This window comes from Eulemur rufifrons, chromosome 4 (genome assembly GCF_041146395.1).
Source record: "Eulemur rufifrons isolate Redbay chromosome 4, OSU_ERuf_1, whole genome shotgun sequence".
Taxonomy (NCBI): Eukaryota; Metazoa; Chordata; class Mammalia; order Primates; family Lemuridae; genus Eulemur; species Eulemur rufifrons.
In genome coordinates, this window is record NC_090986.1 from 13,201,295 (window position 1) to 13,217,702 (window position 16,408).

General features: G+C 41.9%; 1 protein-coding gene across 1 annotated transcript in view; it reads right to left on the bottom strand.

The window, feature by feature from the left end:
* Positions 1 to 16,408, bottom strand: part of MYO16 (myosin XVI) — a 475,062-nt gene that overhangs the window by 94,690 nt on the left and 363,964 nt on the right. Inside the window, exon 27 of the mRNA XM_069467032.1 lies at positions 857 to 959. Within this exon, the coding sequence (XP_069323133.1) occupies positions 857 to 959 (103 nt within the window). The remainder of the gene's footprint in view (positions 1 to 856; positions 960 to 16,408) is intronic.

A 16,408-nucleotide genomic window follows, 5' to 3' on the forward strand; every position in this document is an offset into this window, starting at 1 on the left:
CCATCTAGCACGTCCAGTCGTTTCATAGCTAGACACTTCCAGTGATCCCTGGAGTCATGGACTCCATCGTTGCTCTAATATCACCTTCTCGAGTCAAATCTCTCCATTCTAAAATGAATCAAGGATGGTATTCTGATGTTGTTTATGGTATTAAACAACATCTGGAGCTGTCCTTTCCCATTTCTGGTGGACGTTCCCCATGTTATTTTGTCTCCACTTATTTCCTTCTTCTGCAAGTCCATCTGACCCTCCCATCGGACCCTGGGCTCTGGCATTTAAACAGACCATAGACTGCAATGAAATGTTTCCAATTATGAAGCTCTTGCCACCAAATGAGGTTCAAAGGATAGTGACATTTTCACTGTGTGGTAGGTAAGAATCAGGGCAAAGTGAAACAGAAAAAAAAGGGGGCCTAAGTGAGACTGGAACAAACCTTGGACGTCCAGGTCTAACAAGCACTTGTGAGATACCAGCTCTGAGCAAGGAAATCAACGCCAGTTCTTCACATTCTGCCTTCTCTGACTTCTACTGGGTTTAGATAATTTGAAAAGCATTAGTGACAAGGTGTGAGTATGACAGCAGGGCAGTTGGAACCTGGAACCAGAGCTTCATGAGCTTCTGTCACAGCTGCAGAAGGGAGTCTCTTAGATTTCCTCTTGTGTTGGCTGCTAGATGCTAAAATCAGTAAATCGTAACGACTGACACGTTTCCAGGGAAGACACTTAATGTTGTGCCTTGCCAAACACATCAAAGGAATTTTGTTTATGCCAGGAAGGCTCTGGTAACTCCCGGCAGTGACTCAGCTCACTTATTTAAAATCCTAAACTGGTATTTTTGTAGCTTGTAGGTCACCAACCTGCCAGCCTTGTAATTTACACTGCTGGAGAACAAGCCGACATCGCTCCTCAGCAGACTGTTCCTTCTTCTCGCACAGGGATGTAACAGCCAATGGCTTGTATCTGTGGAAAGCAGGAGGGATTGAGAGCAATGACCGGATTTGCCAAGCAAATGATCACGTTCAGCAGGGCTGTCTTCATCACACGGTTTCTCAAACTCGTTTCCACCTTACTTTATCCCAGAGAACTCCCCCCAATACCTGTCCATTGGGCATTTGCCAGGCAGCTGTGAATAATCCTTATCTTCTACAAGGAAAATGATTTTCACAATGAATCATACGTATTTTTCAATCTTTTAATTTATGTTTAGCATTGCCATGAAATCATTTAAACCATTTAACCAAAGAAAACTTGAAGAGAATGAAAATTACTCTATTAGTCGTCATTTAAACATTTGATATGCTCTTTTAGAATATACTTTTAAGCAATTCAGGGATTCATTATTACCATTTGAGAGTGAATCTACATGTAGTTAGAGTCCATAATAAAGGAATATCAAAACATCTAAAAAAATCTAGAAGTCTTATTTGAGAGATGAAATAGCTTCCTCTTCATATATTAGGCATTGAATATTTTAAATGTTCTAATCTAGAAGGATATTTTTATTTTGGGAAGTACCTATCAGTAAATTGACTTCCATTCCCTCCCTGAAATTCATGGCTACCTACTAGTTTCTTATCGATTTTTCAAAAATGACTTTCAAAATTGTACCACCCATTTAAAAAATCTATGGAAAATTTCCTTTGCACTTATGGTATTTAGCCTGACATACAGGCCAGACTGCACCGGGGGAGGTGGAGGAGGAGGAAAACAGAAGGAAATGAGCAAAGATCTGCGCAAGTGCATCCTGGTGCATTCTGTGTTTATGGTTCTCATGTTGGGTTGCTCTGTAAGCTGATGGAAACTCAATGCCAGAACCTAAATCACGTAAGTTTTCTGTTATTTTCAGTGTAATACCTTAGTGTTTCATCTAAAGTTCACTGCAGCAAATTTGGCATCTTCTAAAATGAGTTTTTTTCCCATTTCCTGAGTGCAATTAAGGAAGGGAGTATGTTGTCCACACATCTTCATTTACCACCTTCCCTCCCTAAGAGCAGTGAGAGAAGTGGACATGTCCTGTGGGAAGCCACACTGGAATCTCTCTCTCTCTCTCTCTCTCACACACACACACCTTTATTTCTGCAAGTACTGTGGATAAATGAGGACCCAAAAATGGGGCAGTGCAACAGTGAGCATGGGGCTGGTGTACAGGATTGACTGAGAAAATGCACCTGTTACGGACTGAATGCATGTGTCTCCCAACATCCTAAGCCCGGATGCCATGGTGTTAGGAGGTCAGGCCTTTGAGAGGTGGTTAAGTCCTGAGTGTGGAGCCCTCACACATCGGATTAGTGCCCTCACAAGGTGCTGAAGAGGTCAGAGTTCTCCCTTTTGACCATATGAGCACACCGCAAAAAGGTGCCCTCCATGAACCAGGAAGCAGGCTCCTGCCAGACACCGAATTTTCTGACACCTTGATCTTGGACTTCCCACCCCGCAGGACTGTGAGAAATTTCTGTTGTTTATAAGCCACCTCGTCTATGGTGATTTGTTATGGCACCTAGAACTGACCAAGAGAGTATCTATTTAACTTTTCAGAAGACATTTCTTATTTCCTTTCTTAGATCTTTAGCATTCTCACTAAAAACTCAGTATATTATTTTTTCCTGAATTGAGAATCTTCATAATCTTGCTAGCCACGAGCCAGCCAAAATGAACTCATCAACGTCAGCAACTACCCTTCCTTCTCATATACAGACTCTGCCTCACGTAGCAAACTCAGGGTACAGGAGGGCATTAAAATGGCAAAAAGAGTGCGTAGCAGAGACTGAGCACTGAAATTGTAGAAACTGTGGCACCGAAAAGGATGTGAAAATCTTGTTTATCATTTTGATCACATCAAAGAGATTTAAATGATTTGTGGACGACTATAGTTTCCAGTATTTCTTTTTTTTAGGGTTGACAAATATGTGATTTCTTACATGCCAGGCACTGAAGTTAGTACCTATGTTTTTCCCCCCTGGGCATATTGTGGTTGTTGCAGAAGATAACGAGAAATTCATCAGCGTCTAGCAGAGCACAGGGAATGGGTAGAGTGGAGTCTGTGTGCAGTGTCAGGGACGGTGCACACGGCAGTGTGTAGGATCACCCAGGGGGCTGAGGGCATCCCCCAGGACTATATCACGTGACATCAGTATATCTTACAGGCAAACATGGATTATGTTTAATAACATTCACATGGTTAAAAGGTGACAAGCGATATAGTTACACAATGAGTTCAAACAGGAAAGAAGCTGGATCAGGAATCTAAAATCTGAGATTCAGGTTCCACCTTTGTTATAAATTCACTGTGATACCCTTGGCAAGTCTCCTAGCAAGCAATTCTCTGCCCTCCCTCAGTAGTGCCTGTGTGTGTTTCTCGGGAAGAGACACAAATTCTATGCCGTATTACAAGCTCCCACCTGTCCTCAGTGTGCATGAGCTTCCCCAGGGTAAGGTGCTGTCTTGGTGTGTTTTATGGTGTCTACTATATGGCCTCTGTATAGAGCAAATAAATGATGGGAAGCCCAGAAAGGTGGCTGGGAAGTGAGAGGCGGGAAGTAACGTTTCCTGAGCATTGAATGAGCAAAGGGGGATTTTTATGTTACTTCACAGATGCCTTACTGCTGTAGGGGCCTGCGTGACAATCCACTTGGACAGTGAGAAAGGTGGTGCTCACAGCAAGTCACTTGCTCAGCTTCACAGAGACGGTCTCAAAGGTTGAACTGTGTCCCTTCAAAAGATAAATGAATGTGACCTTATTTGGAAATAAGTTCTTTGTAGAGGTGATCCATTTACGATGAGTTCATTAGGATGGGCCCTAATCCGATGTGACTCATTTCCTTCAAAGAACAGGTAAACGTGAGACACAGTGGAGCGGCAGGTGATGGCAGCAGAGGTTGCAGTGATGCAGTCGCAGGTAGAGGAGCATCAAGCTCTGATGGTCCCCAGCCGGAGCTGGAAGAGGCAAGGAAGGATTCTACCCAGATCTCAGAAGGTGCTTGGACCTGCTGACACCTCCCTTTGGGACTTCTAGCCTCCAGAACTGTGAGTGTGAATTTCTGTCCATCTAAGCTACCTCTTCCCAGTTTGCACTACTTTGTTACAGCAGCTCCAGGAAACCAATACAGATGGTAGCCGTGGCTGAGCTGGAATGTGAACCAGGATCGTCTAACTCCAGAGCCATTCTCTCCATCACTATTGCCACCGTCTAGGTGACAACTCACAGCCCCTTGGCCCCAGAAGGTTCTAGAGTGGAAAAGGAAGAGATTGTCCTTCTAAACTGAAAAGGTAAAACTGAACAGGAATCCTCCTCGTATTGGACATGGAGAGGTAAGAATCCTTGGTTTGCTGGCCTTTGGGTGGCTGGAGGCTCCTCAACAGTAAACCAGAACTCATAATGGAATGTAGACTCATTCATGCCCTCAGGAAAATCAACGCCTTTCTACCATTTAGCCAGAGCCACACAATGGAATGAAATCACTCAAATTATCTTTTTATTCTCTCTGATAATTGTCTCATTCTGGAACTTTGTTAATTATAACTAAGAATTTAATTGATATAATTCAAGCATCTGACTATAGTATTAACAAGTCAGAACAAAAAGTCTTGTACTTGGTGCTTTTTTTTTTTCTCATTTTATATTGTTCTTTTGACATGTAAAATGGTATAATTCTGACATTTCAACTGAAAAGAAAAAAACATCATCTTAGACAGGGTGAGATACTCCATTTTAGTGTTATGTAAAAAAAAAAAAAAAAAATCTTGTCTTTTGAAATGTGAGTGTCACCTATAGGTAGTGTGCTGGTGTGGAAGAACATGACCACATTCTGTTGCTGAGCTCACACGTGTTCTTCCAGCAACTTCAACCTGAGCCCATATGGGAATCACCAGTCCAGAGCAGTAAATAGGCCCTGAGCACAGGCCATTGGGAGGTGCACGTGTCAGCTCTCTGTCCCCACACTCTCCCAGCATCGCTTGTCCAAGACAGGTCACCTTAACCCACTGAAGACCCCTGTGTTCGGGCTTCCACCTGCTCTGTGTCTGAGATAAACCAACTGACTCTGAAAAGTAAGCATGAACTTTTCCAGGTCTTCTTGCCTCCTCCTGGTTTGGGAAGGAGGGACAACAGAGGTCTAGTTCCATGTCTGGGATCTGGGTCTCATGGCTCGTGAATTCAGGCTCAAGCAATTTCATCAATGGTGACTGAGCACAAAATATACGCTGGGGACTCTCCCGGGAGCTGGGCACGTAGCAGGGAACAAAGCAGCCAAAGTCCTTTATGATGGGGAGAGAAAGGGTAGAAAGTAAACAAGGAAGTGTGTCCAATATGGAGGGAGATGGAAAAAGATAAAGCCAAAAGCTCTTACTTTGAGCAGACACCTGACAGGGTAGAAGGAAGCTGTGGCCTCTCTGGGGAACAGGAATCCAAGCTGGGAGGCCAGCAGGTCCCGAAACCTGAGTGGGGGTAGTGCACACCTGTTCTGGGAACGCCAAGGAGGCAGTTGTGGCTGGAGAGGAGGAAGTGAGGAGGAAGATGTAGACGTGTTCAGAAGGGTAAACACAGTGGGGGAAGGATTCAGATGCTGCAGGTGACTGCAAAGACGTTGACTTTGACTCTGATCCATGAGTAATGAGGTTTGAGCAGGGGAGCCCTATCACTTGACTTTAAAAGCATCACTGAGGCTGCCAGGCTGAGGGGGTCCATCGTGGGGCAAGGTGTTCCCAGTCCAGGTGAGAAGCATTGGGCCAGACTGCGGCAGTAGAGTGGGAAAAACTTGTTGGACTCTGTACCTATTTGGGTAGCCCCTGTAGGATTTTCTGATGGATGGATCAATATGGAAGGGACAGGAAGGGAAGATGACTTCAAGGTGTTTGACCTAAGAAACTAGAGTTGAAGTCGACATTGACCGGGGTAAAGTACACTGGGAATTGCAGTTATTCCCCCAGGCGAATGCTACATAAACAGGAGGGACATACTGCACCTGGGAGAACCAGAAAGGAGAAACTCAGGTAGAAGGAGGTATTAACCAAATATCAGCCACTGCCCACACGCCAGATTTACTGCCTTCCCAGTCACCTGTTGCTCAGCTGCAGTTGGCTTCTTTATTGCCATAAACTTGAACCTGACTGCTTAGGGCAGCACTGACCATTTAGGAAAGGGACTCAACTTCTACTGTGGTGCTGAACACTCAGAGCCCTCATGGGGTCCCCACCCCAAGCTGTGTCCTGTTAGATGCTCCATTCATCTCACTTTTCCGGCGAATGTGTCTCAGACCACTTTCAACTCCCCCTTCTTCTTACCAGTCTACAGCCTAAATTGCCAATATATAGTAAGTGTGGAGTTTCATGGTAAGTGCTATTGCGGTTACTGAAAAATGTTCTAAGTAGGCACTATGCATAAAGTACTTTCTCTACAACAAGGATTCGAGTATGAAAACTCTCAATTCACTCACGTACTGGGAATAGGATGACATTAAAATAAATAAATTATAATATCTTACAGAATTCTTAAGTGAAAGAGCCACATCATAGATCTTCTTCATTTTGGAGTCCACATGTTTAAAAGGGACAGCCTGCAATTGAAAAGCAGAGGAAAGCTAACGACTGAGAGGTGTGAAGTGGAACCCAAGGAAGGAGATGACATAAATGTTTCTCTCTGCAAAAGCGATTGTTCCTTCTAGTTTGACATCCTATCTCTCATGGACCTAGAGATAAAAAAGTGCTTATGCAGTGACATTAGAATTCAGGTTAAATACCGTGACTTTTAGTTAACTACTTTAAAAAGACTACCAGGAAGTGGTAGAATCATTTTCTTAGAAAAACACAAGGGATGTATACCAAGCTAATTCTTTTTTTTAACTTCAGATGCAGTTTCTCTGAAATGGCTTCTGTTTGCAAATACCTCTTCTTTCGCAAAGAAAATTTTGTCGTGAAAGTAAATGTTCTGTTGGTTCAGTGTTCGAAAACCCTAAGAAATTTAATTCTATTCAGCAAATATTTATTGAGCACTTATGATAAGCAAGATATTCTGCCAAGAAATACCTACATCACTAAGATGTGCAAAATGATACCCTAATTTTACTGCATATGGTCAAATATAAAGCATGTTTTGGGGGCCCAAAATTATGTTTCAGAAAAGATGAGGTTTTCTTTTTTCAAGACCTTATAAAATCTATCTTATTGTAGTCATACTTTAATAACTTCATTGTGAACAACAAAGTAATATTTGGGGAGAACCATAACCTCCTCATGCCCCAGAAACAGATGAATGAACAATCATAATCCATGAAAAGAGAAAAACAGAAGGAGAAAATGGAATGTCACGGGAGCTACATATTGGGGAGCTGATGGAGAAAGAGCTGTGGAAGGGAGAGGAAAGAAGGAGCAGGAAGGGGAGGCAGGAGTCAGCATTGCTGGCCACTGCACAGGGTGAAGCCGATCCACCCTGAGCCGGCTGCAGCATTTTGAAACCAGGGAGTCCATGGTGATGTCAGAGATGTGAGGAGACCAGATGACTGTGGCACCAAGACCTTGGCAGAAGGTGGTGGTTCATGACATAAATCAAAGGAAAGACCAATAGCTGGAGGGTGAAATAAAATCAGTGAAAGTTTTTGGGGTGTTTTGTTTTTCAGAGGGAAGGAAAAATTGACTCAGCTTATAGGCAAAAACATTTGTAGAAATATACAACTCTTACATTCTATCCACACTTATTTTTGTATATTTCCATTTTCTCCAGATTATCTTATTTATTCATTTTTAGCTCTGACAGGATGAGGATGCACTTTCTCCTATAGCCACTCCCTTGATATTTTCTCTAGGGACACCGCATGGCGTCTGTCCTTGCCATGTACCCGCACGTGTCTGGCTATGATGAAACCGGGATGCATTTTGCTCGTTCTGTGAACTTGCCTGGATTGTTCACTTTGCTCCTCACATCCCTGCTCTCACAGTAAACACAGAGCAGGTGCGGAAGGAAGATTTTCTAGCTATTTGGGGCTAATTTCCAGCATTCAGAAGGCTGCATGGTGGGTTGAGCGTAATAGCTGCCTAGCAACGGGGCTGACGTACATCAGGAAAACAGGGGAAGGAGGAAGGAAACGCAGGCAAGTGGGCTTGAGAGAGAGATAAAACCCATCTCAATGTGGAGAGTGGGCAGGAGAAGAAACAGAAATGAGATGGGGAGGGGGACTGCAGAAGCGCTTTTCCACAAGAGGAGGACTTTTTTTTTTTCATTTAAGGAAAATGATGTGAAAGCAGAGACAAAGTCGTCAAAAATCATCTAGTTCACATAGAAATCTATTGTGTTCTCTGTGTATGCACATTCTTTCTCTTCTTAGGCCCCTTACAATTAAAAAATATTCCATCCCTATCGTGGCTTAGTGCGAGCTCCCCCACAAGCTGTCTGTCCTGCTCTGTGTCTTCTCCACCTCCCTGCAACCTCTTGCGTCCACACAGCAGGGTGAGGCCCCACCGCTCAGCACCTGCATGGAACCTCTCATCTGTGCACCTGCCCATCTCTTCCACCTGGCCTTCCACCGCCTCCCCACTGTCCTCTGCATCAAGACTGACCCAGACACGTCCGATCTTCCTACAGTCCTCCGCACTTGCTGCTCCCTCTGCCTGAAGCTCCTCCATCAACACTCAGACCTGTCCACGGGGCTCACCTGTCCACTCCCTCAGTGCCCACGACCCCTGCCCTTGCCTACAGGAAGGACAGGAAGGGGGAATTAGCTGTATGTCGTAATGAGCTTTTGAACCTCCTGGAGTGCTGAGGCTAGAATTACAGGGACCCATATTAGCTTCTCGGTTCCATCTACGTGTGACTTTGAGAAGGGAAGAGCATGTCTATGCATTATTACTGTGACAATCCCAGGCTGACTGCTTATGCTACTGGCCAAGACTGACTTCCCTTCTGCTTCTACATTAGGAAAAATAGGCTGCTGTCGTCTTTTAGAAGCATGGATGCACTGTTCAAACAAAGATATTGTGACATTTCACATTGCTGTAAATGTCTTTCTTATGAACTTCTTGGCTCAAGAGGCCCTCAGAAGTAGAGTTCTAGAGAAGAGTGAGGAGGCCAGTGTTGGAAAGGGAGGCGCTGCTGACATCTCCTGCAGCCCTAGGTGGGTTCTCTTGATGGTCTGGGAGGCTGGCATGGTTGGGGACTTCCCTGACTTCCACATGCAAATCTCTGGAGTTGAAAATGTAGCAGCAAGGAAGAAAGGAAGGGAGGGAGGGACAGAGAAACAGAGAAAAACAAAGGGAGATTTATAAAGTGCCCTAAATTCCAGGTATGATGACAGATCATTCCACATCATCATTGAATTCTTACAACAACCACAGAATGACATTTAAAGCAGTCGCCTGATAAGAGAAGGAGTCCGTTTGTACAAAGCTAGCATCTTAATCCGGGCTGTAGGACCTTGAGTGAAATGAAGTTTCCACTAAATCAAATGAGAGATGGGATTAAAAAAAAACAGACCCTTGTCCCTTTTGTTTTTGTCCTTTAAGGAATAAAAGTAACTAACATACAGATTAATGTATAAATGTGGAATATTAATGGGACAGAAAATGAAAAGGGCAGCACTCTGTGCTAATCCCTTAAATTCCAAGATTGCTATTTTCTTAAATTCTAAGTCTTCTAATCAGAGTCATTCCCTCTCTCTCTCTCTCTCTCTCTCTCCTTGTGGCAGTAGGGTGGTTGCTTTTGTTACTATTATATTAATGTCATCCTAGCCAGATGTGTTAGACATTTACCTGCTAAGAATCTAAAACACAGCATCTAAATTCGAATGCGACTTGGTTTCTGACTTTTACAGCGCTGTTGGCAGAAACCCCTAGGAAGTGAAAGGAGCTAACTTAGAGGAGCGAGGAAATTCCTGAATTCCCTAATAATCACTGGGCTGGCTAAGAGGCCTTGACCGAGCCCACTACCACCCTCTGACAATCACCAGGATGGTGTTGCAGCTCCCACGTCCTGTGAGTTCCATGTGAAGGTGCTGGAGCTGCCAACGTGCTGACCAGCGGCCAGGCGTGTGCAAGAGCGGCCTGGTGAAGGTGGTGAATGTGAAGGACCACGGCCCGTGCGCGCTTACTTCACCAGAGCTACTTCCTCTGAACCTTCTTATTCCAAACCCTGTGGCAGAGCAAGTCATTTGGGAGATACGACCGACCTTAATCCTATGGTATTCATTCATTTACTTCATGTAATGAAGCCTCTCATCCCAGACAATACAGGAGCTGAGTAATAAAAACAAATGCTAAATTATACCTCAGCTCCTGGGATTAGATGATGCCAGTATGCAGATAAAAAGTGAATTCAGGCCAGGTGTGGTGGCTCACACCTGTAATCCCAGCACTTTGGGAGGCCAAGGTGAGAGAATTGCTTGAGGCCAGGAGTTCAAGACCAGTCTGAACAAGAGCGAGAGCCTGTCTCTGCTAAAATTAGAAAAATTAGCTGGGAGTTGTAGCATGTGCCCTAGTCCCAGCTACTTGGGAGGCTGAGGCAGGAGGATTGCTTGAGCCCAGGAGTTGGAGGTTGCATTAAGCTATGATGATGTCATTGCACTGTATAAGGGACAGAGCAGGCTCTGTCTCAAAAAAAAAAAAAAAAATTTCAGAGCATAGGTTATGAATTTACATGACAATCCTCTCAAATTCTCTTACATAAAAATGGTCCCACCATTTCATTTTAATTGTGCAATATAACAACATTCTATTTATTCAATAAATGGAGAAAATTAAACACTAAATTAGAAATGCCTCCGCATGAAACATACACTAAGTTCCATTTCCTGGGCAGCCTTTGCAACGTGTAACATTTCCTTTAGCCAGGTTTGTGCTTGCTTCTAATACAGCCCTGGGATATTTTTCCACACAGAAACCCCATCAGTGCATACTTCATACTCCAGAGCTATCTACCAAAGGGAACATTTAAAACTGCGCCCTGTTAGAGGACTGACCCTGTGGAGGAGCTGAGTTACTGGTTGCAGGCAAGGAACCCATTGTGATGCTTTCTGATTTGGTTGAACACACTCTGGAGGATGCTGAGCATAGTCAGTTCTGTATGTTCAAATTGATGTTCTTTATTTCTTTATTCTCCGTGTATTTCATAATGTACTGGCTGCACCATAGTGTGTTACTGATCAGGTACAAGAACAGCTTGTTTAGTTAAACTGAAAAGAACAGATCTTCATTTGCTGTTTAAGCCCAAATAAGAGACCACTTTAAGCTTTCTGGTTTGAGTAAAATTATCCCCTCCCTGAAGCAATCTGCTTCTTAATCAAATATTCACCAGGGTCAGTCTGACCTCCTATCTTTCGGTAGGGACAGAAAGCTCCAAAAACAGGTAGATTTATTTGTTGGAGATATTTGTTATGCCAGTGTTCCTTCTCCCACTAAGGAGAGAAGACTATTCCTCTTGAAAATGTCTAAAAATTTTTGTAGAGTTTGCTGGTTAATGCCAATATTTTTATTATTTAAACAAGTTTATGCTTATTTTAGTTATTGCACTGAGTTACTCACTACCATATGAGTCTCCTATTCAGAATGCCATTCCCATTATAACAGGTTAGCAAAACATTAAGAAGTTAAGAACAAAATTATATTGATCTGCAAAGGAGCAGTCTGATACTGAAACTAGATAACACTGCTTCAACAGTAATGAAACTTTCATTGAACATCTACTTTTGAAAGTGTGTGACTGGGTTGAACCAAGACTTAGGGTTGGCATCTGAGCTTCATTGTGTTTGTCAATTTGGGAATGTATCAATTTTAAAATACAGCCAACTAATACTTATAAAGACAAAATAAACATTTGGCCAGTGAGGTATTAAACATTTGTGGCAGTGAATTTTAATGTCAGTTGACTATGTTAGGTGAGCCAAGAAATGCATTAGACGTGTAGTTTTTAAGAATATATGATCATGCCAATAAATTTAATATAAAGAATGGAATTTCTATTTCTCCTCAGTGAGACACTACATAGATACGTTGCTTTTGAATAATATAACAAAGATGACTGGATAATAGTGAGGGGTGATTTGCAACATCAAGAATCAGAATCCAAAACACTTGTATTTTGAAGAAAAATAACTTGTGCCCCAAATTATCATATTGAATCTCAATAACCTATTATCCACTATTTGTAAATATTGGCTGGATAGGTCCAAATTATAAAAGATACATGATATTTGAGGTATCTTGGAAATTTAAGTATGTTGTCATTCACTGAGAGCCATTAATATCTGTAATGAAGATCTTAATTCAAAAAATTGACCAGGGCCCTAAGGAAATTAATAATATGCAAAATAATCTGTCTTTTAATATTCCTAAATGTACCACATGTCTTTGACATCCTACCCACCTCAATCTGGGTCTTGTCTATTGTTTCTACCTCCGCATTCCATCTTTTGATAATTATCCACTAAGACAAACACATATACAACCAGAGAAACAGGGACAAACAGGAGACATCCTATCTTGGGTGTCCTTTTAATAAAATGCTGGACATTATGCACTGGGCCCCCTGGGAACTACCTAATCCCACAGAGGTATGACCTGTGATTGCTTTTGAGTTGGTTATTTTACAGATCTGTAGGTACAGGACTTAAGCTGTAGATAACTGGTACTGATGCAAATAACTTCTGTCTAAAGCAATACAAATGATGCCTGTCTTGGATAGCACAGATAAATTTTGTCAGCAGAGAATACAAATCTCTACAAATCAAATTTTCATTTGAATTGGTTTTAATATCCTTTTTTTTTAAAATAGAGGGGGTCTCACTATGTTGCCCAGGCTGTAGAGCAGTAGCTATTCATGGGTGCAATTAGCACAGCACACTGCAGCCTCAAATTCCTGGCCTCAGGTGATCCTCCTGCCTCAGCCTCACTCTCCTGAGTAGCTGGGACTACAGGCATGTGCTGCTGTGCCAAGCTGGTTTTAACATCTTATCAGTTTCTTCTTTAAATGCGGGGCTAAATAAAAGTATTTTATGTATTCCAAACAGATTTCTGTACCAGTCATAGTTTTATCTTTTTGAAAATTTTCCTTTAACACAATATGGTGTGGTCATCAAGACGTAGCAAGGGAGGGGTTTGCCTTCTAAGAATAATCAAATTACATTCACTTCTTCATATCAATATCATCTCCGATCTCTGCTATTCAGTTTTGGGGTTTTGGGCACATCACTTTATCAAAATAACCTATGTTGAGGTAGCTAACAACATTTTATAAGTTATATCTAATAACTGACTTCAAGGTTTCTCTCCATTCACACTTTTCTGTTTTCATATAATCTGATCTTTCTGTACCACATGAAACCATTGACTTCTCCCTCATAGAAACAGTCTTGTCACTGGATACCTTCCCTTTCTTTGTTTTTCCTCTTACCTGCTTCACAAATTCTCGGTCTCCCTTGTAGACATTATTTTGTTCACCCTGCTAGTAAATGTATGTGTTCTTTGGCATTTGCTTCTTGGCTGTCCTGAAAGGTCTTTCTTTAGCAATCTCAAACAGATTCAAGGCTAAAACTATCATCTATAAACTAATGACTTAAAAATGTCATGGATGTAAAACACAATCATTGCTTTCTCGAACTTCACATCGATATGTTGAAATGCTTTCTGCACGGCACAGCTCGTATCTCCCAAGGAGACCTCAAGTCCAGCAAGTCCCTCTCTCCCTCTTACCATGTCCCCTAGAATATGGTCCTACTCTGTGTGGTCTGTCCTTTGTCCACCTCCCAACCTGGAGACCTGGGATTCTGTCAAGACTGTTCATGTCGACATGTCATGAGCCCTTTACATCTTAGACATCTCTCCGTTTATGTCCTTTTCTTCATTTCTACTAAGTTCTCTCAATCACTACCTCTTTCTCCATTGCTGTAATCAATAGTCTCCTAAATACATCTGTCTTGCCCTGTCTAGTTAATTCTTCACTCGGTTTTGCTTAAAGTCCCGCAGTGACTCCTCACCATCAGCATCCAGTCCTAGTTGTTCAGTATGGCAAGGGGACCCTTTGTGGGGCAGTCCTTGCCTTGTCTTTTCCTGGTTAAACATCTCCCTGACCATTAGGATCATGCACTCCCGCCAAGCTGAAATGTACTGAAATGCCCACCCCCCTCATTGCTTCCACACATGCCTGTGCGGAGAATCATTCGTGCATTGCTTTCCTGGCTAACTCTAAGTGGGCTTTAAGACTCAACTCAGGCCGGGCGCGGTGGCTCACGCCTGTAATCCTAGCACTCTGGGAGGCCGAGGTGGGTGGATCGTTTGAGCTCAGGAGTTCGAGACCAGCCTGAGCAAGAGCGAGACCCCATCTCTACTAAAAAAAAAAAAATAGAAAGAAATTATATGGACAGCTAAAAATATATAGAAAAAATTAGCCGGGCATGGTGGTGCATGCCTGTAGTCCCAGCTACTCGGGAGGCTGAGACAGGAGGATCCCTTGAGCTCAGGAGTTTGAGGTTGCTGTGAGCTAGGCTGACGCCACGGCACTCACTCTAGCCTGGGCAACAGAGTGAGACTCTGTCTCAAAAAAAAAAAAAAAAAAAAAAAAAGACTCAACTCAATGTCATCTACTCCAGGATGTCTCATGACCCTTTCCTCTAAACCCACACTGTACCCAATGTATCCCTCCAAATGCTCATTTTCTGTTTTCTCTCATTTTGGAGATAGAGGCTATTTCATGCGTTCCATATTTTTGTCCCAAAAGTGTCCCATAGTATCTGGCAAGTTGAAAACATTCTTAAACTATTGCTGAGTGAATAAAAAAGGAAGGAGAAATGAGAGGAGGTGGGAAAAAAACAAATTTTCATGGTTATTTCGATATTATTTTACTCATTAATATAATTAATATATAGTATTTATACATATCTATGTATAAACTGAATACAGTTAAATATTGTTATTTAATATTATTTTAGTAATCACTCATGGATGTACTCTTTCTAGTGAATAAAATAAAGGAAGGAGAAATGAGAGGAGGTGGGAAAAAAACAAATTTTCGTGGTTATTTCAATATTACTTTACTCATTAATATAATTAATATATAGTATTTATACATATCTATGTATAAACTGAATACAGTTAAATATTGTTATTTAATATTATTTTAATAATCACTCATGGATGTGCTCTTTCTGGTAACCATAATTTGTTTAAATAACAAATATATAAAAACTAGTGATATATAGCTAATAGCATACTTGATTAGCCATTCATGTAAAAGCACAACAATTTCATAGCAATTAGTTCATTAATTATTTTCATTTTTAATTTATATTAAAGAGTATTGGCAATTTTTCTTTCATTGGCACCTCACTACCATCTTGGAGGTCAAAATCACCATCAAATTCCTCTCTGACCTGCTCCATAGCGTGGAGGAGGCATTAGTTGTGCTAGAGCCCTTGGTCCCATGCACAGGGAACGGACGCAGTCATTGGCACGGATTCGCAATGTTGTCATTTCTTCTTCAGGGTGCTGTGCCCAGCCTCAACAATTGTTATCTAATAGTTCACTTTTCCTCTTATTCATCTGGATTGTTTAAAACATTTTACAAAGTGCCCATTTGTCTTTAGATGTGTCTTTTTTGCACTTTTATACTGAGTTATATTAAAAAAGAAGCCCATGGCAATTCATTTAAAACCATTTTCAAACTATCTAAAAAACATCTAAAAACAAGAGACTGCTAAGGGCATCAACTTCAGTGAAAATGACAAAATGGATCAACTTTAAACCTATGTTTATATGTAATGCATCATGTGTGTTGCAATAGGAAGATATATACTGCATCTGACCATGGCTCTATGTTATGAAAACAGAAATAGATGCAGACTATGACCTCACAACCACTTAACTCCCAGACGCGCCATCTCTTTTACAGACTGTTGCAAATAGTTGGTGTGATGCTGGTGCCCTTGAAAACTCTCTCGTGCTGTCATCATTGCCACCCACCAAGTACAATATCTGCACTCTTTAGAGGCTCATAAGGAACGTGCCCTTATAAACACTGAAGCAAAACAAAGTGTCTCGCTCACCTACACTATTCTTAAAAACGTTTCTGGCCAGCATTAGGTGATGACTGCCACTTCAGTATTCCTTAGAGGCCATGGAGTTTTGGGCCTTTGATCTTTTACTTTCTTCTCATTATATCTTTCAAAAATTCTTGACTATCATTTATGCCTCGATCATCACTCATTTTATTTTTTCTAGCCAGCAGCCTCAGGACACCCTTCCCTAACAAAGAGACACTGTGGGCAACTCATATTTCTTATGTTCCAGTGCTCCCTACTGCAGAAAATCTTTCTGTCTTTATACAGTTTATGCAAGTTTTATATTCCTTTGGCTTTCCTAACACTGTAGTCTTTGGTCTTCATCTATTACCTTGGTTGTAAATACTAGTCACATTCTAGCGACATTCAAATATACAT